At 35.8% G+C, this 23,842-nt stretch overlaps 1 protein-coding gene across 1 annotated transcript in view; it reads left to right on the plus strand.

Moving 5' to 3' along the window:
* The window catches only part of lamc1 (laminin, gamma 1), a 70,294-nt gene that overhangs the window by 44,554 nt on the left and 1,898 nt on the right, over nt 1-23,842 (plus strand). The window contains exons 3-27 of the mRNA XM_051130610.1: nt 4,274-4,404; nt 7,236-7,402; nt 8,942-9,130; nt 9,330-9,447; nt 9,624-9,722; nt 12,277-12,413; nt 12,552-12,674; nt 12,768-12,957; nt 13,827-13,939; nt 14,087-14,308; nt 14,659-14,847; nt 14,941-15,186; nt 16,066-16,219; nt 16,305-16,447; nt 16,541-16,719; nt 16,811-16,967; nt 17,361-17,566; nt 17,704-17,783; nt 17,875-18,012; nt 20,305-20,449; nt 20,547-20,696; nt 21,237-21,351; nt 22,758-22,957; nt 23,058-23,216; nt 23,300-23,399. Coding sequence (XP_050986567.1) covers nt 4,274-4,404; nt 7,236-7,402; nt 8,942-9,130; nt 9,330-9,447; nt 9,624-9,722; nt 12,277-12,413; nt 12,552-12,674; nt 12,768-12,957; nt 13,827-13,939; nt 14,087-14,308; nt 14,659-14,847; nt 14,941-15,186; nt 16,066-16,219; nt 16,305-16,447; nt 16,541-16,719; nt 16,811-16,967; nt 17,361-17,566; nt 17,704-17,783; nt 17,875-18,012; nt 20,305-20,449; nt 20,547-20,696; nt 21,237-21,351; nt 22,758-22,957; nt 23,058-23,216; nt 23,300-23,399 — 3,850 coding nt within the window. The remainder of the gene's footprint in view (nt 1-4,273; nt 4,405-7,235; nt 7,403-8,941; nt 9,131-9,329; nt 9,448-9,623; nt 9,723-12,276; nt 12,414-12,551; nt 12,675-12,767; nt 12,958-13,826; nt 13,940-14,086; nt 14,309-14,658; nt 14,848-14,940; nt 15,187-16,065; nt 16,220-16,304; nt 16,448-16,540; nt 16,720-16,810; nt 16,968-17,360; nt 17,567-17,703; nt 17,784-17,874; nt 18,013-20,304; nt 20,450-20,546; nt 20,697-21,236; nt 21,352-22,757; nt 22,958-23,057; nt 23,217-23,299; nt 23,400-23,842) is intronic.

Raw genomic sequence — 23,842 nt, forward strand, 5'->3', positions numbered from 1 at the left:
GCTAACAACATGCTAGTAACTTGTTAATAATGCTAACGTTAGTAATATATGTTAATAATGCTAGCAACATGTTAGTAACTTGCAAATCTTACTAGCAACATGTTAGTAACTTAACAACATGCTAGTAAAATGTTAATCATGCTAGAAACATGATAGCAACAAGCTAGCAACGTTAATCATTTTCTAACCACTTGCTAGTAATATGTTAATCATGTTAGAAACATGCTAGTAACTTTCTAACATGTTAGTAACATGTTAATCATGTTAGTAACATGTTAATCATGTTAGTAACTTGCAAATCATACTAGCAACATGTTAGTAACTTGCAAACAACATGTTAGAAGCATGATAGCCACATGCTAATAATGCTAACAACATGTTAGTAATGTTAATCGTGTTAGAAACATGTTAGCAACAAGCTAGGAACATGGTAGTAACCTGCTAATTATGTTAGAAACTTGCTAATAACATGCTAATCATGCTGGCAGCAGGCTATTAACTTGCTAATCACAATAACAACCTGTTAGTAACATGCTAATCATGCTAGCAACAAGCTAGTGACATACTAATCATGTAATCGTTCATAAAAACGCAAGCAACAAGTTAATCGTGTTAAAACATGCTAACATGTTAAATCATGTAAGCAATGTGTTAAATCATGCTAGCAACATTCTAGTAACTTGTTAATTATGTTAACAGAATGCTAACAACATACTAATCATGTTAAGACATGTTAGCAACATGCTAATTATGTTGGAAACATGCTAGCAAGATTTTAGTAACATGTTAAACGTTAAACAACATTCTAATCAGGCTATAAACATGCTAGTAACTTGCTAGTCATGCTAATAATGCTAACAACATTGTAATCAGCCTATTAAAAATGCGAGCAACAAGTTAATTATGCTAAAACATGCTAACAACATGTTAAATCATGTAAGCAATGTGCTAAATCATGTTAGCAACTTCAACTTTAATACTTCTACAACTGCTTCAAACTTTCAGGCTAGGCTTTCCCAAGCCAACTCAATGTTTGTTCTCAAACTTTACTCATCTAGTTATATTCTGTACCACCAAACAAGTGCTACATGCGTCTCATTTTATTGACAAAATTACGCAGTATTATTTTGGTAAACATGTTGGTAAACCCTAATGTGTTTACCAAATGTACAATTTTAGCCCTGTCGCCAGATCCTTTCATATCAGACATCTCAAGTGGCGTAAAGCTATTAATACCAAAGCCCCGAACTCTTTTTATAGGAATGGATCTGTTTCTGTGGGTTTATGTGGCTGTCATGCCGGCTCCGTTATAGAAGCGTGTGTTGAGTGAAGATGAGTAGGTTTGTTTGTGGACTTTTGAAAATGATCCACAACAAACTAGCTTCACTCATCATGTGTCATTAATATCCTTAGTTGATAATTAGCTGTTACTTTTATATGTTCTCTTTTTTTGTTTCCAAGCAGTGCTGATGCTGATCTGTTTGCATCTCATTTCTTGGGGGCTGAAAAGGGTTAAAGCCAAAGTGCACTCAAATGTGAAAATCCTGTCATCATCATTTTGCTTAAAACATTTTGCTTAATGATGTAAGTTTTCCACTGAGCACAATAGGAGTCCTGTTTGCTCTTTTCCAGACAATGAAAGAGGATGGTGACTAACTGTCAAGCTGAAAAAATGACCTTATGAAGTAGTGCAGACATTTTACACACGACATTCAGACTGTACTAAGACCATCCTTGCAGAATTGAGTCTGAATGAGCTGTTTTATAATTTTAGTTCTTAGTCTTTTGCCTTTAATTATGTGTTGCGTAATGTGAAGCTGTTATTGTTCTGATGACAGATTTATGCAGTTCCTCCAAATACAAAAGTTCAAGAAAATAATCTGAGATGACAGATGTTTTATTTTAAGTATGCAGTGATTTGTATTAATATTTAATATGTACTATTTATACTGTATCAGGGCTATTCAGTTAGCTTTATTTGAGGGGCGGATTTTCTAATTGACAATTTGAAGGGGGCCAAGGGGGTGCAGCTGTCATGATTGTTTTCTCGGAGGTCTATAATATTAGAAATTAAATTGCATAAATTGCAAATGCATATTCAGCAGCAAAATGAACTAATATTACCAACACCAAAATCTATACAAAGTTCAAATTAGTGCTGCCTGTTAGTTGATTAAAAAATCTCACGTTTCTGTAATTAATCATGATTAATTGGATATTAATGTTTATATTGTCATAATTTCACATGGAACCTCCAAATTTATGTAGAAACAGCATAAATATAGTGTATTTTAAATGTTTAATGGCGTCTTTTTACTAAGTAGCCTATTATTAATGATACCAATTAATTCAACACTGAAGTATAATTGAAAGCCATTTTTCTAACATTTAATAGGCTCTAAAAAAAATTGAAGTGAGCTTAAAACAATCTTTACATAAACTATAAATTGTCTATACATGTATATCTAAATAGTAATTTAAAAACAATTCAAAATGTGTAACATTTAGCTTGACGTAACAGCTAAAATTATGTTATAAAAAAATTGTGATATGCAGTAACAGTGACATAAAAAAGGTCCTATGATTTCTTTAATGCAGAAAATGGACGGAATTGCAGAACCTGGTCATAAAAATGTATTGTTTTTATTTGATTTTATTAGATTTTATTTTTATCTAATTTTAGTTTAGTTTAGTTTTTAAAGCTGAGCACCATTTTTTTTGTTTCTTCATAAAAGCATAAATTTCATTGTTAAAAAATTTATTGTCACTTTTGTTCAATTCAGTGTATTCTTTTTGTATAAAAGTTTTCATTTTTTGCCTAGCCTAAACTTTATATTGTTTTATACTTGTACCTTTTGTTTTGTCTTTTGTTGTTGTTGTTTTGTTTTAACAAAATAAACTTGAGTTTAACTTGAAAGAAGAAACTGTGACAGAAATATATGACTTAATGTAATGATGGTACTACTACTACTACTACTACTACTTGTACTACTACTACTAATAAAATCATTATTAAAACAAATTTTTTAAGGAATATTTACCAGAAAAAATGTATTTAAAAATTATTTATTTAAAAAAAAAAATAAGAAAGCCTTTTTTTAATATAAAATCAATTAATTAGAGATAGAGGTTTTGATTATTAAAATAAAATGAAACCATTAAAATGGAGTCCAGAGAATTAATAGAAAACACAGAATTTGGTAAAATTAAAACTGAATTTGATAAAAATTTATAGGGCCTTACAAATGTCATTTTTGTTAAACTGTTAATAAATTGCTGTTAAATTGTGTACGTTTTATGATTTCGAGGATTTCAAACAGTACTCATGCTTTTTAGCATGATTATTGAGTATAGAAAAATTCAAATGGAAAAAACGGTATTTGGAAAAAAAATAAAACAGATTTCACAGGGCCCTACGTAAAATTACTGACAATTTGATGTAAGATTTTGATCATACTGCTTATCCTTAAACTATACTACAGCTTTGTGTGAGGAATATCTAATATTATTGATGATCCCCACATTTCAGTGTAATAAATCTGTGTTTATGCAACATGTTTATCTAATGGAAGAGAACTGTGGTGTCTTTGGCTCTCTTCCCAAACAGAAACGTGCTCTGAATCACGGCTTTCAGCAGTGGATAAGGTGTCAGAATGACTTAAGTACGTTTTCTCCTCAGTTCCAGCAGGGGTTTAGTGGACTGAAAATGTTCACCCTTGTTACAGGGTTGCCTGGCTCAACTCTGACCTCCCGTGTTATTCTGTCAGCCCCGCTTGTTAAAAAACAACTCACACGTTTTATAGCGAAACCAGAGGAAATTCTTGCAAAGCTTTTAGAAGGCTAAAGTCTTGGTCTGAGTCATGTTTTCACTGGTTCCTGAGATTATTCCCACTGGCACGCCCAGCATGTGGCGGCAAACAGGCAAAGTTCAGCTTCAAGTTCTGTGCAACATCATTCTAAATGACATTTACATGCTAAACGTCACACTGGTGTTTTTGTCTTTCCGTTAAACCTTTCTGCAGACGTTACAGTGCCACACCGTGACTGCAGCAGGTTTGGTTTAGATTAGAGGCCTGAGATTAGAGGGATTTATTTTCTTTAGACATCTGCACACAGAACAGATGGGAAGAATTCTTCCCTGCTAATAACTATTCCAAAAATTGAAAACAAAACTGTTACATTCTCTTTCTCTGTTACATGGGTCTACATTATTACCATTATTGTCCCATTTTGTTTTAAATGCCTTATTTGTAATTATATTTCTCTCTGTCAGGATTGGGTGACTGCCACGGACATCAAAGTGACCCTGAACAGACTGAACACTTTCGGAGATGAAGTTTTCAACGATCCCAAAGTTCTCAAATCCTACTACTATGCTATCTCTGACTTCGCTGTGGGAGGAAGGTACGTTTTCAGTTTCAACATCTGCTCTCTGAATGTAACACGGGTTTAAATCAGCATCTCCAGCTGTTCTGGTCATGGTTTTCTTCGTTGCTTCACTCTCCAGCGTGAATATGTCAATATATACACTGCTGTTCATGAGTTTGGAATCAGTAATATTTTTAATGCTTTTCAAAGAAGTCTTTTCTGCTCATCAAGGTTGCATTTATTTGATTAAAACAGTAATATTGTGATATATTATTGTAATTTAAAATAGTGGTTTTCTGTTTTAATATACTTTAGAATAGAAGTTATTCCTGTGATGCAATGCTGAATTTTCAGCATAATTACTCCAGTCTTCATTGTCATGTGATCCTTCAGAAATCATTCTAATATGCTGATTTATTATTACAGTTGGAAACAGTTGTGCTACTTATTTTTATTTATTTATTTATTTTTGGAACCTGTTTTTTTTTTTTTTTTTTTTTTTTTTTAGGATTCTTTGAATAAAAAGTTAAAAAGAACTGCATTTATTTAAAATAGAAATCTTTTGTAACAATATACACTACCGTTCAAAAGTTTGGGGTTTCTTTCTTGTAAAGAAATTAATACTTTTATTCAGCAAGGATCTGTTAAATTGACAAAAAGTGATAGTAAAGACTTATATTGTTAGAAAAGATTTCTATTTTGAATAAATGCTGTTCTTTTTAACTTTTTATTCATCAAAGACTCCTGAAAAAAGTATCACAAGTTCCAAAAAAATATATTAAGCAGCACAACTGTTTCTAACATTGATAATAAATGATTTTTAAAGGACCGTTTGACACTAAAGTCTGGAGTAATAGATGCTGAAAATTCAGCTTTGTGTCACAGAAATAAATTCTATTTTAAAGTATATTAAATAGAAAATTTTAAATTGCAATAATATTTCACAATATCATTTTTCTGTATTTTTGATCAAATAAGAGGAACTTTGATTAGCATAAGAGATTTCTTATGAAAAAAAAAAAATCTTGATCCCAAACCACGGATATCAACAGCTCCATCTGGAATGCTTGACATGTGACCCGAAAGATGATATGAGGTCTTTTCAGCATGCAAACAAAAGAAACGAACTGCCGCTTTGAAAGATTAGATTCGTTGCAGTGTGAGTTTTCACGCTTTGAGCGAAATTGGTTGATTGGGATGCATTGAAAAGTTTTCTGTGTGAGAAAAGCATCTAGTTGAGATAATACCAAAAAGAATTCCTCATTTTGTTCAACTGCACATGCAAAAAATGACCAGAATAATTAATTCCAGTGCAATTATCTTTAGCTCTTGGTGCAACAATGAAAGAATTCCCTCTTTACTTCTTGTCTGTGGAATCTGTAAACTATGACAGTGAACTTTAGAGATGAGGGACATGCCTGTATAAGGGATCAGAGCACTGTTGTGCAAGTGTGAAACATCTCTAGGTGCACCATTGCATGTCTTTTCACCTTAATCTGTTTGAAATGTGGAGCAGATTTCCATTACACAGCCCACATTCCCTACATTCCTGCCTGGGAGTGCTGGATTACAGAGCGCAGTGGAACTGGAATGGGGCGGGCTGAGAGTCTGGAAAGGGAAGGGAACAAGGCTGAGGCCGAAGGGAATAATTTACACCTGCTGCCTCACAGCCTAAGAGCTCCTGTCCGGCAAACACATCAGGGCTTACTGACAGCCATATGTTCCTGAAGTGATCTGATCGGCAGAAACATAGCATCCTGGGAGTTTTATTGTATCCGTGATAAATATATAGTAGGATTAGGGAAGAATGCACGTTTGATGAGTGCACAGCCTCCACCAAGTTATTATTCCTCACGTCACCTTTTCCATGAGGCTTTGCCAAGGATCACCTGAGACGGTGTGCAAGAGGTGGCTTTAGCTGCACAAGCCCTCTCTTGTTCTGAGGCCTCTGTCAGGTTTCTCCATTGGTTAATATGTTCGCTGCTGTGCACTCATGACAAGTGAATGTCAGGTTTCTCCATTGGTTAATATGTTCGCTGCTCATGACAAGCGAATTTGAGGACAAATAAGATTTTGTGCCCAAACTGTGGCACTAAATATAGTCATTTTTGGTAAGAAATTATAGAAGTTAATACTTTTATAAAGCAAGGATGCTTTAAATGGATCAAAAGTGATGATAAAGACATTTATAATGCTACAAATGATTTCTATTTCAGATCAATTCTGTTCTTCCAAACTTTCGGTTCATCAAAGAAACCTGAAAAAAAAAATTCTACTCAGCGGTTTTCAACTATATTACAATAATAATAATAATAATAATAATAATAATAAATGTATTTCAGCAGCAAATCAGAATATTAGAATTACTTCTATATAATAATGCTAAAAATTCAGCTTTGAAATCACAAGAATAAATTCTTGCTGTTCTTTGGATCAAAAAATGTAGGCTTGGTGAGCAGGAGAGACTTTAAAAAGCATTAAATATCTTACTGTTCAAAAACTTTTGACTAGTAGTGTATGTGATATTTACTGAAGGTTAAAAGACAGTCAAAAGCACTGCATACTGTAGTAGTGCTGTACTGTACTACTGCATGCACTCAATCGCTGTATCAAAGGGCAGGCAGGATAAAGACACAGACATCAGCTACTCAATCTCAAAACAAAGGTGCAGTGACGTTTCAGTGATAGGCTCAACAAACATCGTCAGAGCTCTGTGTTTGAACAGCTTTGCGGCACGTTTGTGCCTGCTTGGTTTGTGTTCCGCACAACAGCGGCAGGATGTGTACACATACAGTAAGTGTGCCCTATCATTGTGTGGTGGGCCTTTTGCACCTGACCGGTCTGTTACCTTCCCCCTCCCCACCCAGGTGCAAGTGTAATGGGCATGCCAGCGAGTGTGTGAAGAATGAGCACAGCAAGCTGGTGTGTAACTGCAAACACAACACAGAGGGACCAGATTGCAACGTCTGCAAGCCCTTCTACAATGACCGTCCTTGGAGGAGAGCCACAGCTGAAAACCCCAACGAGTGCCTGCGTAAGTTTGGTCTTCAGTTATTAGTTGATTTTTCCTTAAAATATTAGTTCGACTGTCAGTGATTTTTTTTTTTTTTTTTTTTTTTTTTTTTTTTTTTAATTAATTTTTTTTTTTCCCTCATATAAAGGAAAAATGAAAATTGTGATAATTTACTCACCGTCGTATAATTCCAAACCTGTATAAATAAAACTACCAAGCTGTAATTCTTTAAGAATATCATAACCTTTTACCTTATAACAGATTTGTGCACTACGTTCCAAATACGTGCATGTATATACACTACTGTCCACACTATAAACTCACAATTCTGACTTAGAATTGCATGATATGAACTCTCAATTGCAAGAAAAAAAAAGTTAGAATTGCAAGAAATAATCTTGCAATTCTGAGAAATATTGTAGATTATTTATATTCTATATTATAGATTATTTCAAAGAAATAATTTAGCAATTCTGACTTTAAAACTCACAATTGTTTTTATCTTGCAATTGTGACTTAACTTGCAATTGCAAGTTTGTATCTCACAATTCTGAGAAAAAATTCACAATTGCAAGAAATGATCTCAATTCAGAGAAAAAAAACTCACAATTATGAGATATAAACGTGCAATTCTAAGAAAAAAGTCAAAATGGTGGGTTATAAACTCGCAATTCTGACTTTTTTTCCTCTGAATTGTGATATAAACTCAATTTCAACTCACAAGTTATAAAGTCAGAATTGCAAGAAATCAACTTCAATTTTTATCTTGCAATTCTGACTTTATAAATCGCAATTGCAAGTTTATATCTCACAATTATGGGAAAAAAGTCACAATTGCAAGAAATCAACTTGCAATTCGGAGAAATAATTCACAATTGCTACATATGAACTCGCAGTTGTATCACAATAAAAGTCAGAATGTGAGTTTTTGTCTCGTAATTCTGACTATAACTCGCAATTGCAGTGCTCATTTTGAGTGGAACTATCCTCATAACATCGTCTCAGCATTTATTGGAATAAGTAGGAAGATCCAACAAAATCCCACCTGTTTGACCTCTGTCACAAGTACATGAAGAACCGCAGTCTTTCCCCACAGACTAATCTTCTCCTCCATACTGAGTCATCTTTGTTTTTCTTAAACCAAAGTCATATTGTATATGGAAGGGGTTTCTGGTGTCCTCCCTCCTCTTCTTTGGACGCATGCATGCAGGCACTTCCTGGAAATGCATGACTAATGTGCACATCTGATGTACAGCAGCTTGAGACCCAGTGTTCTCACACCCACACAGCTCCTGCTCCTCCATCATCTTATTTACACTCTGTCTCTCTCTTTCCGTTTCTCTCTCATGAGCGTGTCCACTAATTGCTCAGGCAGATTTTTTACTTGAAATTTTGATGATTGCCAAACCGCATCTGCGTAATTCAGTTCCTCTGCTACCACAGATTGTTCAAGCATTTATTTCATGTACAAATGTGATTGTCTGCGTAATAGTGACAATAATGGCACCCTTGGGAGATTTTACATTTGAGTTCTGACTGGAGGTTGTGTCTCTGTTTCAGCTTGTAAATGTAATGGAAAGAGTGCTGAATGTTACTTCGACCCTGAGCTGTATCGTGCCACTGGTCATGGAGGTCACTGCCGCAACTGTGCCGACAATACGGATGGGCCGAACTGTGAGCGATGCCTGGACAACTACTACAGAAACCCCTCCAGCCAGCGCTGTCTCTCCTGCAGCTGCAACCCTGTTGGTGCGTAACAGACATACTACATACTGTTTTTGTATTTTATGTTTTTGTTTCATTTGTGTTTTGATTTGATTTGAGAAACTGAACAGTGAACTAAACAATAATGTGGCATGTATAATTTTTTTTTTTTTTTTTTTTTTTGTAAATCTGAGCGGGCTCCCAGAGTTTGTAACCATTTGTTTTACTGGATCTTCATCTACAGGTTCTCTCAGTACCCAGTGTGACAACACTGGCAGATGTAGCTGTAAGCCTGGAGTGATGGGAGATAAGTGTGACAGATGCCAGCCTGGATACCACACACTGACTGCCGCAGGCTGCAGGTAAAGTGCTATAACTTATCCAAGTTGGCATGGCTTAACCCACCAACCTGGAACACTTTCTTACAAGCTGTCGTTCTTTTTGAGAATTTTATATTAGATTTGCAGACCCATTAATTAACGTCTTCAAAGTTGATTCCTCCTTCATAACCTTCCCGCTCCCTCTTTTCCCTCCACAGACCCTGCTCTTGTAATCCAGCCGGAAGCACGCAGGAGTGTGATGTCCAGAACGGACGCTGCCAATGCAAGGAAAACGTGGATGGATTCAACTGTGACAGGTCAGACTCTTTACTTTACATTGTTATGGCTGTTGTGTTGTCCATACTTGACTTGTTCACAAGGACAAAAGTTATAATTACTAGGATTGTTGAAATATGTTCTCAAATTAGAAGCGAGTCATCAACAGAATTAACTCGAACATCAGCGCTCCGAAACTCCCATAAAGATTGTTCTCCTTTCAGCTCCTGCTCTGTTATGAGGATGTCTGTCAAAGCTTTTATAAACAGACATTTAAAAAGGGGCGTCTGACGTCTACGTCGGTTTTCTTATGGAAAGTCCCTATGTGGGTGACACACAGAGGCTCTGAAGCCATCTGTGTGTCTGAGAAACAGAATTAGGACTCTCAGTGTCAGATGGAAGAGAAAATAGCTCGGGGATGGCAAAGGTTTCCCAGCTGAGAGCCCTCAGCCAGACCATGTAGGGCCTCCAGACTTGCAGTCACCAAAGTTTAACTACCCTGGTGTTCTGCCTGTTGTCTGTGATGGGTCATGATTTGATCATTTCATTGATTGGCAGCCATATTTTAAATATATTTACCAAATATTTGGCATTTCCATTTTGATTTTGTCTATCCCAAGCTTTCCTGCCTACTTTTGCACAAAAAACTAACCCTTTCATTCACATGTCAGCTGTGACATTCCTCTCAGTCACCGAGTTTGGCCACACATGAACTGGATAATCCCTGCAGTATATACTCATGAGACACAGACAAAGGGGGAGAAATGAAAAGACAGATTCAGGAAGGACGAAAGGAGTGTGTGGCTGAAGCGAAAGCTCTTGATTTATGTGAGACTTGTTTTTAGAGGCCCAACGATGATCTCACTGACGTTAACTGATGACCTGCTTACTTCACTAACTCCACATGTCGTGACTTAACCTGTGGGGCCCAAATACATATCAAAAAACCGTATTTCTCAATTTAGTGCTGAATAAATAACATCAAAGCATTTCGTAACACCCAAGTTTTCAGACACAGATGTGTGTGTGGTGGTTTAGAACCATGTCAAGACAGATATGAATAAAACTGCAGTAATAATTGTATATAATTAGCATGACAATAATTAAAATAAATATTGCTATAAGCAGTGATTACCAGGGTTCAAGCACTTTAAGGCATTTAAGAAAATATGGAAAAACACACTACATATTGTTTAGCAAGCCTGTAATCACCCAAATCAGTGATTGGGAAAAAAAATTGGCAAATACAGGTAATTTGCCATTGTTTTTTACCTTTATGACTGTTATAGCACCACCTGTGGTCCACTGTTGTTTAGAATCACCTGTCACGTGTTCACCAAGTTTCGTGAAGTTTTGAGTTTTTCTCCAGGCTTTATAGGATTTTGGGTAAATTTGGACAGGCCCCTTTTCTAAACAACCCCGTTATAACATTTTTTTGATAATTATTGACCTAGAGAGTCCAGAGAATTGTACTACTATTATTTTTTTTCCAGGTTGAGCAAAAACCTAGGACTAGTTCGCAAAAAAAGTAGAATTTTTACATCATGTCAATCATTTAACAAACAATTTAATTGACAGCAGTGGTTCTAGAGGCATAGTTGTCTGAAATAAGGAGTTCTATCGTATGATACGAATGTCACGTGTACTGTATGTGCGAAAAATTGTTTACGGCCTTGAAAATGTGATATCGTCCCCGGTGGCTGACCTATTTGAAATTTATCATCGACCTTTGGGGCTGTGAGTCAAACAGGCCCACCGAGTTTTGTTCCGATCGGCCTCTGTTAATGTTGTCTAATCGGTGCTCAGATTTCATTGGCCGATGGTGGCCATGTTTTTTGTTTTTTTTTGTTTTTTTTTGTCCTTACAGACACTTTTGGCATTTTGGACCAAGAGCATACGTTTTTCCATCTTATAGTGCCACGAAGTGGCCAAGCTCTGCAATTTGTGTCCTGTGACCTCAGACTGAGCTCTTAGGTGTTCTGAACTTGAAAATATCTCATTCCGATTAGGAGTTACAGGCATTTTCCTAAAAGTGCCTTTGCCCCTTTCAAACGTTTTGGCGTCCCTTTGCGTCGGTGAGTCGAAAGTTTAACTTTTTTTGATGATTCTTGATAGTCATTCTCCAGAGAATATTTCTGCACTGGTTCGGTTCCGATCGGGCGAAAAACCTAGGACTATTTCTCAAAAGTATGTTTTTCAAAAAATCCACAATACCCGAAAATTAATCAGGCTCACGATCGAATCTGATTCCAACAACGAAAGACACTTGAGTCTGCGACTGATGGTTTAGGAATCATGAGTGATTTCATACTTTTAATCGCTGAAGCGCCCCTGTCAGCCGATTGGGGCGAGCCTTGGTGATGTTGTAGACTGTGAGTACTACCATCCCTCCAAGTTTCAAGTCTCTACAATTTACGGTTTGGTCTGTACCATCAGTTTTACTTGGAGATTGCTGATCTTTGGCCATTCTAATAATTACAATAGGGTTTCAGCGCTGTGTGCTTGAACCCCTGATTAAAATGTCCTTAAACTTTACAAATGAACAAATCAGCCATCCTGTCTCATTACTAATGAACTTTTGTGTCTTTCTGTCAGGTGTAAACTGGGCTACTTTAATCTGGACCCCCAGAATCCTCAGGGATGTACTCCATGCTTCTGCTTCCAGCATTCCACTGTGTGTGAAAGTGCTGATGGCTACCACATACACACAATCACCTCCACCTTCGACAGAGGTGAGTATCCATCCAACACCTTGTTTATACTTAATGCTACCTAATGCTATATTAGTGCTAATGTAAAATCAGCCACAGTTACAGAGGATTGTGGCACTGAGAATTAATATAATACATATTATGCATGTCATTGAATAGATGATGAGGGCTGGAAGGGACAGCAGAGAGACAGCTCTAGTGTTCCCGTCCAATGGTCACCCACCTCTCGAGAGATCTCGCTCATCTCTGAAGACTACTTCCCTATCTACTTTGTCGCTCCAGGTATAATAGCAGGCGTGGTTTTCTCTGTATGATAAAGAGGCAGAAGCTTTAATGAATAAGACTGGTCTAATCATTTGAGATGTTTTCTTGCAGAGAAATTTCTTGGTGATCAGCTGCTGAGCTATGGTCAGAACCTAACGCTGAACTTCAGGATTCAGAGGCATGATGCACGTCTGTCAGCAGAGGATGTTGTGCTGGAAGGGGCTGGGCATCGTGTCGCTGTGCCACTTATTGCCCAGGGCAATTCCTACCCAGGAGAGGAGACGCAAACCTTTGTGTTTAGGTGAGGTCATTGAAGCTCAATAATGCTTCAGAAGAAGAAGAAAAAAAAAAAAAAAAAAAGATGCATTAAGAGCCGGGGGGTGAAAACTTTTTGAATTTCAGGGGAAATGTAATTTATTTTGTCTTCTGGGAAACAAGTATCTTCTGTAGCTTCTGTAGGCCAGTACTAATTTTAAAAAAAATATATGATATTTAGGCAAAATAAGAAAAATGTACAGGTCTTCATATTGTTCAAAAGTTTACACCCCGGGCTTTAATGCATCGTTTTTCCTTCTGGCGCATCAGTGAGTGTTTGAACCTTCTGTAATAGTTGCATATGAGTCCCTCAGTTGTCCTAACTGTGAAAAGATGCATCCCAAATCATACAATCATTGTTGAAATGGGTTTAAATACACAATATTGCTGAAAAACAAAAGCATCTGTGGGACCTTAAGGACTTTTCTGAAGAACAGCAGGCAGTTTAACTGTTCAGGACGAACAAGGGACTCATGAAGAACTATCACTAAATAAAAAAACAACTGTGGATCATTTAGCTAAACAACACAGTATTAAGAATCAAGTTCATGTAAACTTTTAAACAAGGTCATTTTTATAAATTCAACTATTATTTTCTCTTGTGGACTATATGTAAATGTCTTTGGGTCAGTACTAAATAAAAAATAATGTGGATTTTGTATGATCCCTCTTATTTTGGTAAAATAATTAACATTTTGCAGATTTTGCAAGGTGTATGTAAACTTTTGACTTCAGCTGTATTTTTCATAGATTTAATAGTCGGCTCATTAATCTGTTTGCAGCTTGATTGATGTATGCATATGTGTAGCTTATCTAATGTACTTGAAATGTTAAATATCATCTCTTGTCATTTAGACTCCATGATACTACTGACTATCCATGGAGACCCACCATGAAACACATTGACTTCCAGAAACTTTTGCACAATCTGACTTCGGTTATGATTCGTGGAACCTACAGTGCAAGAAGTACGTCTACTAATTCACTAAAGCACAGCTTTTGTTTTTTAGTCACCCTATGAAGACAATAGTAAGGTGTTTTGATTTGTGTTTGATTACGATGACCTTGATTTCTCTGTTGTGAGACTCTTAACTAACTTGATGTTTCTGCTACAGGTGCTGGTTATTTAGACAACGTGTCCCTTGTCACTGCCCGCCGTGGCCCTGGTACTCCAGCTCGTTGGGTTGAGAAGTGTACATGTCCTCAGGGTTACTTGGGACAGCACTGTGAGCAGTGTGATCTGGGATATAGGAGGAGCCGACCCGAGCTGGGCCTCTTTAGCAGTTGCGAGCCCTGCAACTGCAACGGACACAGTGACACTTGTGACCCTGTGACAGGTTTGTCATCACAAATGACTTATTTGTATTGCATTGACTTGGTGTTGAAATATAATTTACTTCTCTGCTCTCAGGAGACCGGATATTGATTTCACTACTTATTATTTAGACATAGGCATTATGGAAGGTCATGTGCTCTGGATGCATGCAGTATGAGATCCATTGAAATAAAAAAGACTAGTGACTTAACACAAACTTGTGAAAATACATATTTTGGAATTCTAAACACAAAATTCACTGCGCTACTCAAATACTGTTCAATAGTGCTACTTTTGCCTTTGTTTGTATATAATATTGCCATCTTGTGGTAATGTGTGGTATTACATGCTATCTTTGTTTTATACATTCAGGAATGTGTAACTGCCAGCACAACACTGCCGGCATGAGCTGCGAGAGGTGTAAGGATGGATTCTATGGTGACTCTACGGTCGGCTCTTCTTCAGACTGTAAACCCTGTCCCTGCCCTGAAGGTGCCACGTGTGCCATGGTGCCCAAGACCAAAGAGGTGGTCTGTACAAACTGCCCTACTGGAACCACAGGTACAGACTCTGAGCATACAGTCTGTTTGGAGATTCAGATAGATGTAGTAAATGGTATAGCACATGATCATCCCCAACTTTAACTGTCTCCAGGTAAGAGATGTGAACTATGTGACGATGGCTTCTTCGGAGACCCTCTTGGTGAAAAAGGTCCAGTCAGAGCGTGCCGTGCCTGCAGCTGCAATAACAACATCGACCCCAATGCTGTGGGCAACTGCAATCGAGAGTCAGGCGAATGCCTCAAATGTATCTACAACACAGCTGGAGTTTTCTGTGACCGTTGCAAAGAAGGATTCTACGGTGATGCCCGTGCTGCAAATGTAGCTGACAAATGCAAACGTAAGTGGAGGAAAAAAAAAAAAAAAGTGTTTTTTTTTAAGGGATTATTTCATGAAAAGCTGAATTTTTAGCATCGTTACTCCAGTCTTCAGTGTCACATGATCCTTCAGAATTAATTATAATATGCTGATTTTTTTATCAATGTTGGAAACAGTTGTGCTGCTTAATATTTAGTTTGAAACCGGTGGTACTTTTTTCAGGATTCCGATGAATAAAATGTTGAAAAGAACAGCATTTATTTTAAATAGAAATATTTTGTATCATTATACACTACTGTTCAAAGTTTGGGGTCAGTACATTTTTTTTTTTTTTTTTTTTTTTTTTTTTTTCTTTGAAAGAAATTAATACTTTTATTCAGCAAGGATATGTTAAATTGATAAAAAGTGATAGTAAAGAGTTGTACTGTTGGAAAATATTTTTATTTTTAAAAATTGCTGTCCTTTTTTCAAATTTACATTCATGAAAGAAGCCTGAAAAAAGTATCACAGATTCCAAAAAAATATTAAGCAGCACAACTATTTCCAACATTTATATTTTAGCATATTAAAATGATTTCTAAAGGATCATGTTACATGTATGTATAAAAATTGAACTGTAAAAAAAGGAAAGTAGAAAAGTTAAATGTAAAAAAGTTATAATAATATTTTACAGTATTGCTATTTTTGTACAATATTTTTTTTTATCAAATAAAATATAATAAAATTGTTTTTGTCTTTTTTTGCTCACCAAAACTGCATATATTTGATCAAAGCTACAGTAAAATCTGTAATGTTGTGAAACATTATTACATATTTTTTTTTTCTTTGTATTATTATTATTATTATTTTTTAAATTTATAATAGTTTTTATTTTTAAACATTTATTTTTCCACCTCTGCAGCGTGCTCGTGCTCTCCATACGGTACAGTGGACAGGAAGACGACTTGCTCTCAGGTGACGGGTCAGTGTCAATGTCTTCCCCACGTCATTAACAGAGACTGCAGTGCGTGTGAGCCCGGTTTCTTCAACCTACAGAGCGGCAAGGGCTGTGAACGGTATTTGATTTATTTCTTGCTCTCATTCTTAGTGATGTAGTAAAGTTTCTGCAAGTTTTTATAACAAATCTTTTTGTTTCCCCAGGTGCAACTGTAACCCTATTGGCTCCACAAACGGCCAGTGTGATATCTCTAGCGGCCAATGCGAGTGTCAGCCTGGGGTCACAGGTCAACACTGTGAGCGCTGTGAGGTCAACTTCTTTGGATTCAGTTCGTCAGGATGCAAACGTACGGTGTCCCACTATTTTGACTTTCTACAGTAGTTCTACTAAATGCAAAATTACTTCATTTGTTTCATTTACCGTTGGTTTGTTTTTGCAGCTTGTGACTGTGACCCAGAAGGCTCTGAGTTGGCTCAATGCAAGGAAGATGGACGTTGTCAGTGTCGCCCAGGCTTTGTGGGAGCTCGCTGTGATATGTGTGAGGAGAACTACTTCTACAACCGCTCCACACCAGGTTGCCAGCAGTGTCCCAACTGTTACAGCCTGGTCAGAGACAAGGTAAGGGATCATCCAATGAACACAGGACTTTTGGTTTTATAACAGAACAGACTTCTAATACCTCTGGGGTTGTTGTTTTTTACCTGCACAGGTGAACCAGCAGAGACAGAAGCTTCATGACCTACAAAATCTGATTGATAATCTGGACAACACTGAGAATACAGTGAGCGACAAGGCCTTTGAGGACAGACTGAAGGAGGCAGAGAAAACTATAATGGACTTACTGGAAGAGGCTCAGGCTAGCAAAGGTATTGTCTGTCAATGTGGTAATTTTTTAAAAATATTTCTTAGTTTTAATAGAAATATTTAATTTAATGAATTTAATGTTCATTATTATTATTTATTATATAATTTTTAAATATATATATAATATATTACTTTAATAGGACCTTATGTTGATTAACTACATAAAATAAGAAACTAAAAGATGTTTAAAAAAGAATTATATTTTTACTTAAAGAGAGAGTTCACCCAAAAATGAAAATTCTGTCATTAATTACTCACTCTCATGTCGTTCTAAACCCACAAGACCTTCGTTCATCTTCAGAACACTAATTAAGATATTTTTTTGAGAAATCCGAGCACTTTCTGACCCTACATTTTACTTTACATCGTCAATATTCTGGTATCTTTTAATACAGAAGTGGATAAAGGGCTTTTGGACCGTCTAAACAACATCAACAAGACCCTGAACAACCAGTGGAACCGACTGCAGAACATCAAGAACACAGTGGACAACACAGGAACGCAGGCAGATCGAGCACGTAACCGAGTCCGTGACGCAGAGAACCTGATCAGCACTGCTAGAGAAGAGCTGGACAAAGCCAAAGAGGCCATCAGTAAAGTGGTGAGATATCTACTACGCCGCCAAGAGAGCATGTCGTAATGTCTCACAAATACCTTTGGCTAATGGTTGCAGAGTCTATTAGAATGTCTCTTAGTTGCCAATATTTCTATTTTAATCCATTTTGTCTGTTCCCATAGGACATTAAAATACCCACAACCTCCGGAGATCCAAACAATATGACACTTCTGGCAGAGGAGGCCCGCAAACTGTCTGAAAAGTGAGTTGGAGTGTTTATTGCTGTGTTAATATTGATTTTTCATACCACCAAATACAGTTGTATTCAACTTTTTCCATGCCTCTTTGCACAGACATAAAGCAGATGCAGATCAGATTGAGAAGATCGCGAAGGACGCCAATGACACTTCCACTAAGGCCTACAATATGCTGAAGAAGGCGCTCGATGGCGAGAACAAGACAAGCAGCGATATTGATGAGCTCAACAAGAAGTATGTCTTGGACATCACATTTTATGTGCCTTTCTAGTCTTGTCAAGATTCTGTCATCTGATTTTAAAGGGGAACCTAGGGTATTAAGACTAGTATGGCTTGATATAAAGTAAATTATGTCTATTACTGAAATATGTACAGGGTTTCTGCAGGTCTTAAAAAGTCTTAAATTGCTTTTCCGTGAATTAAGGCCTTGAAAAGGTCTTAAATCAGAGCAGCAAGTCTTAAATTCATATGATAATGGCAAGTCTTAAATTCATATGATAATTTTCGTGTCGGATTGTTTCCTCATGTGTTTCATTTTAAAGTGAAGCAAAAGCATAATTTCTGTGCTGCATGGTTTAGGTCACTCAGTATTCATTAAACAATACACGGTAGATGGTGGTATGTGCTGCTTTCACCAGATCACCCAGTCACCCAGAGAAGAACTTGTTGTTTTGATTTTTTTTTTTTTTATCATAATAAAAATCATTTAGTTCAGTTAGAGAACAGGGTGAACACGGGTGCTCAATGCAGTGAAATAAACAACAGTTGCATCACAGATCAGATTTTATTTATCACGTGAAGAAAGTGAGTCGAGCTGACTGATAAGAAAAGAGAGGTGAGAAAGACAAGACTATGGCGGAAGAGTTTCAAAACTAAATGCAAAAGTGCCTGTTTAAAAGCCTGAAGTTTGAAAAGCCTGTTGATTTCTGCCATTTATGATATGAGGTGATAGTGGAAGTTTCATATTAATTTGGTTCCACAGTGTTTGCTGATTTTTATTTATTTAAACTGTGTAATTTTTATATATATATTACAGTAAGGTGTATGCCGTGCTTACGAGCTTTCTTATTCGTTTTGCTTATGAACGTTCTAGGTTTCTTATTTATTTGGTTACATAGTGTTTACTGATTTTTAGTTTTGCTTAACTTAACCTATTTAAACTTTATGTAAGTTATTATTTTATATTAGGCATATTACATGGTGTATTATTATTCGTTTTGTTAATAAAAGTTTGTTACGTTACGTTAATGCCGCTAATTTAAAAGTGAAAGTAAAATGCAAACAACACTATTACAAGCTACTTAAAACTGAAAAAGAAGTGAAGAAAAGAGGGAAAACTCAAACTAAAAACAGACAACTGCTTGATGTCGAATTGCTGCTAATTTGAAAGTGAAAGTAAAATGTGCATGGCGCTTTTTCCGAAGGAAAGTGAGGAAAAGAGGGAAAACTCAAATGAACTGGAAACAAACAATTGCTAGACACTGAATTGCTGCTAATTTGAAAGTGAAAGTAAAACTCGAACCATACTTACAGAACATATTGCTGTATTGTTTTCCCTTTTCCTTTTTTTCTGTAGTTGGTCTTAAAAAGGTCTTTAAAAAGTCTTAGATTTACCCTCATAAAACCTGCAGAAACCCTGTATGTAGTAGAAAACCCATTATGTTACGTTATTTAAAAAATTCACATCATTTTATACATATTTTGGACTATGGGGCCGCCATTATTTTGATGACGTGAAATGGCTGCAGTCGATAATTTTTACCACAACATAACAATTTGGAAAATGAAATACTGATACGGTGCCGGCTTTTGGTTGCAATTTTCAGTCAAAGGGCAACAAGAGAAGCAATGTAAGTCTGCACTGCTTTTTCTAGCGATAAGAGGAGGAACAAAGAATGGGAAGATGCCTGTGGACGAATAAAACTTCCTTTGTTCTTTCCACTTTAGCCCTGATGCCTTTTAGGCTTTTAGTAAACCACAGCTACTGAAAGAGCTTATGGCAAAGACAAGAAATGCTAGATGCCATCCTGGCAAGATGTAAACATGCTGACGCTGGTCATGATGCTGCAGCCACTGAAGGGTTTTTTTCAGTGCGGATTTCACTCAATATCCTGGGGCGTTTAGACTCCTTGTAGGCAAAATCGATGGTACAGCATTTTGTTTAAGGTTACGCTTATATCCATTGCCACCTGTAAGCTCTTTCAGTAGCTGTGCTCATTGTATTAGTATTTTTCTTTCCAAGTTGTGTAATCTGAGTTGTGTTGTAGTAAAAATAGCAAGAGATAGTGCCAGTAGCTCACTGAGCACAACCATTTCACATTATAATGGCACCCCTCATAGTCAGAAAATATAAAAAAAAAAAAATAAAACCATGTGGATTTTTTAAATAACGTAAATTTTCTACTATATATTTCAGTAAGAGATAGAATTTCTGTTATATTAAGCCATACAGGTCTTAATACCCGGGGTTCCCTTTAAGAAAGTGTTTCAAATGTGGAAACTCAAATGCGTTTCATATTTGCTCAGATATGCTGACGCAAAGGATCTAGTCAGGACCCTGGAGAAACAGGCTGCTAAAGTACATGCTGAAGCAGAGGAGGCAGGAAACAAAGCTCTGAAGATCTACGCTAACCTGACCAGCTTGCCCTCAATCGACACCAAAACATTAGAGGTGCTGATTTCAGAACGTTTTATAATTCTTGCTGAATTTACACAATCAGCTTGGATGCATCTGAAATCAAATCTCCTGAATTTCTGAATTCCCTCAGGACGAGGCCAATAAGATTAAGAAGGAGGCATCGGATCTGGACAAACTGATTGACAAGACTGAGAAGGAGTACAATGACCTGAGAGAAGACCTGAGGGGCAAAGAGACAGAGGTCCGCAAACTATTGGAAAAAGGAAAGACTGAGCAACAGGTACATATGCTTTTTGACTTTTAATGTACTTGTTTTGGCTCTATGAAAGTTGTTTTCAAATTGCAGTCAAACATTTTGAAGAAACGATGAGAATATTTAGCTGCTGTTCAGTGTAGCAGCTCTTTCAAATAGTTAATATGTAAGAGTCAAGCACATGCCGTGAAGCCCAGGAGCCACTTAAATGATACTGATGAGAGACAAGTGATAGCGCTGGTCATAGTCCATAGTCTCATCCTAATCTGATTGAGTTAAATGTCATGTTCTTAATGAAAGAGCTGGACCATGAACTCAGACATTGTTCTTATGAAACCTGCTTACAGTGTGAGTTACTTTTTGAGGTGTTTGATAAAGGTTGACATTTTATGAATTGCTTTGTTCTTAGACTAGATGTGAAATATATTGCGTATTTGTTCCCTCACAGTATTGCTTTTCATTCTTGTAAGTAGTTAATTTCATGATAAACACAATACGTTTCTTCTAAGTGCAGAATTTCACCTTCTGAATGTTTTTCAACTCTTTTTCCGCCTCTGTCATCTTCAGACGGCTGATCAGTTGTTGGCACGTGCAGACGCAGCAAAGGCTTTGGCTGAGGAGGCAGCAAAAAAAGGCAAATCGACCTTCCAAGAGGCCCAGGACATACTGAACAACCTCAGAGGTAAGGAGTTTCGGGTCATTGTGTAAAATGTTAAAAAAAAAAATATATATATATATATATATATATGTATGTATGTATATATGTGTGTATATATATATATATATATATATATATAGAGAGAGAGAGAGAGAGAGAGAGAGAATACCAAAATATCTAAAGATCTAAATAAATATTGCACTACCAGTCAAAAGTTTTTGAACAGTAAGATGTTTTTTTTTTTTTTTTTTTTTTTTTTTTTTTTTTTTTAAAAGATCTCTAATCTGCGCACCAAGTCTGCATTCTGCATTTGATCCAAAGTACAGCAAATACAGTAAAAATATGAAATAATTTTACTATTTAAAATAACTGTTTTCTATTTGAATACACTTTAAAATGTAATTTATTCCTGTGATCAAACCAAAATTTTCAGCATCATTACTCCAGTCTTCAGTTTCATTCTTCAGAAATCATTCTAATATTCTGATTTGCTGTTCAAAAAACAGCATTTTTGATTATAATTTTTTATATTTATTATTAGTATTTCTTTAAATTAATATTTAAGTTTACGTAAGTCAATATGCAAGTTGATAAAATTTTTTTCACAATTCTTTGTTGAATAGAAAGATCCAAAGATTAGCATTTATCTAAAATAAAAAGCTTTTGTAACATTATACGCTATACTGTTTAAAAGCATGGAGACAGTATTTTTTTATTTATTTTTTTAATGTTACAAAAGATAAAGATTAAGATCAAATTTTAGGTAAAGGCTGTTCTTCTGAACTTTCTATTCATCAAAGAAACCTGGACAAATTCTACTATTATTAATAATAATAATAATAATAATATTAATAATAATAGTAATTAATGTTTTTTGAGCAGGAAATCAGAAATTAGAATGATTTCTGAAGGATCATGTGACTGTAGTAACAATGCTAAAAATTCAGCTTTGAAATCACAGGAAAAAATTGCATTTTAAAATGTATTCAATAGAAAACTGTTGTTTTAAATAGTAAAAACATTTTAAAAATTGACTGTTTTTGCTGTACTTTGGATCAAATAAATGCAGGCTCGGTCAGCCGAAAAGATTTCTTCAAAAAAAAAAAAAAAAAAAAAACATAAAAAAATCTTGCTGTTCAAAACTTTTGACCGGTAGTGCAATATTATTTATAAATTTATTTATTTAAATCTTCAGATATTTTGGTCTTTATTCTCTCTCTCTCTCTCTCTCTAAAAATATTTATTTTTTTAATTTTCTTTCTTTCCTTTTTTTTTTTTTTTTTTTTTTTTTTTTTTTTTTTATAATTTTAGCATTATAAATAAAAGACATTTTACACACTTTAAAAATCTTACTGTTCAAAAAACTTTTGGCTGATAGTGTATGTTTTTATAAATGTATTTATTTATTAAAACTTTTGATGCTCTTTTAGATTTTGACAAGAGAGTGAATGACAACAAAACTGCTGCTGAGGATGCCATGAGGCGAATCCCAGAAATCAACGCGACAATCAATGAAGCCAATGAGAAGACCCGACGGGCCGAGGCGGCTTTAGGCAACGCAGCTGCTGATGCTAAAGAAGCTAAGGCGAAGGCAGAGGAAGCTGAGAAAATTGCTAATGATGTGCAGAAGGTACAGTCTCAGAACCCTAAAAAAAGGTGGGGGTTGCCCATTTCCTTATCAAACAGTGCCTTACTTTATTCGATTTGCTTTTTTTTTTTTTTTTAATTAGGGTTCGGCAAAGACAAAGGTTGATGCAGAAAAGGCTTTTGAAGACACCATGAAACTGGATGGAGAGGTGAACAACATGATGGACCAGCTCACAGCCGCTGAGAAAGAGCTCGAGAAGAAGAAAGCTGAGGCGGACGCCGACATGATGATGGCGGCCATGGTGGGTTATGGCCTTGACTATATGTGTCAAAATCTTTTTAAAAAGTATTGTAGGCTTTGTATTGACTTTGCTCTCTTTTACAGGCATCTGATAATGCTAAAGAAGCTGAAGGCAATGCCAGAAAAGCCAAAAATGCTGTCAGGACAGTGCTGAACACAATCAATGAATTATTAAACCAGCTCGGTAAGACTCTCTAGTTGCTGATTAAAAATCCACATTTTTGTGACAGAAACAATAACCAATTGAAAATAAGTTTATCAAGAGCTTTATATATTAAATGAAAAACTGAAAATGATAGAACTGAAAATTAAATGCCTCAATAAAGCGGAAATTAAAAATTAACATTAAATGGAAAACATTAACTGGAAATTATACATGTTGCCTAAATAAGATGAAATTTAAAAATAATATGAAATGAAGAAATAAACTGAAAATTATAGGCTGAAAAAAATATTAATATTAAATGAATAACTGAACTAAAAATGATACACATTGCTTATAAAGAAAGGTAGAAAATAAATATTAATACTAAATAAAACATTTACTGAAAATTATAGGCTGAATTTAAATATTCACTGAAAAACTTAACTGAAAATTATATGTTGCCTAAAAAAAGCTGAAATTAA

Source organism: Labeo rohita, chromosome 2 (genome assembly GCF_022985175.1).
Source record: "Labeo rohita strain BAU-BD-2019 chromosome 2, IGBB_LRoh.1.0, whole genome shotgun sequence".
Lineage (NCBI taxonomy): Eukaryota > Metazoa > Chordata > Actinopteri > Cypriniformes > Cyprinidae > Labeo > Labeo rohita.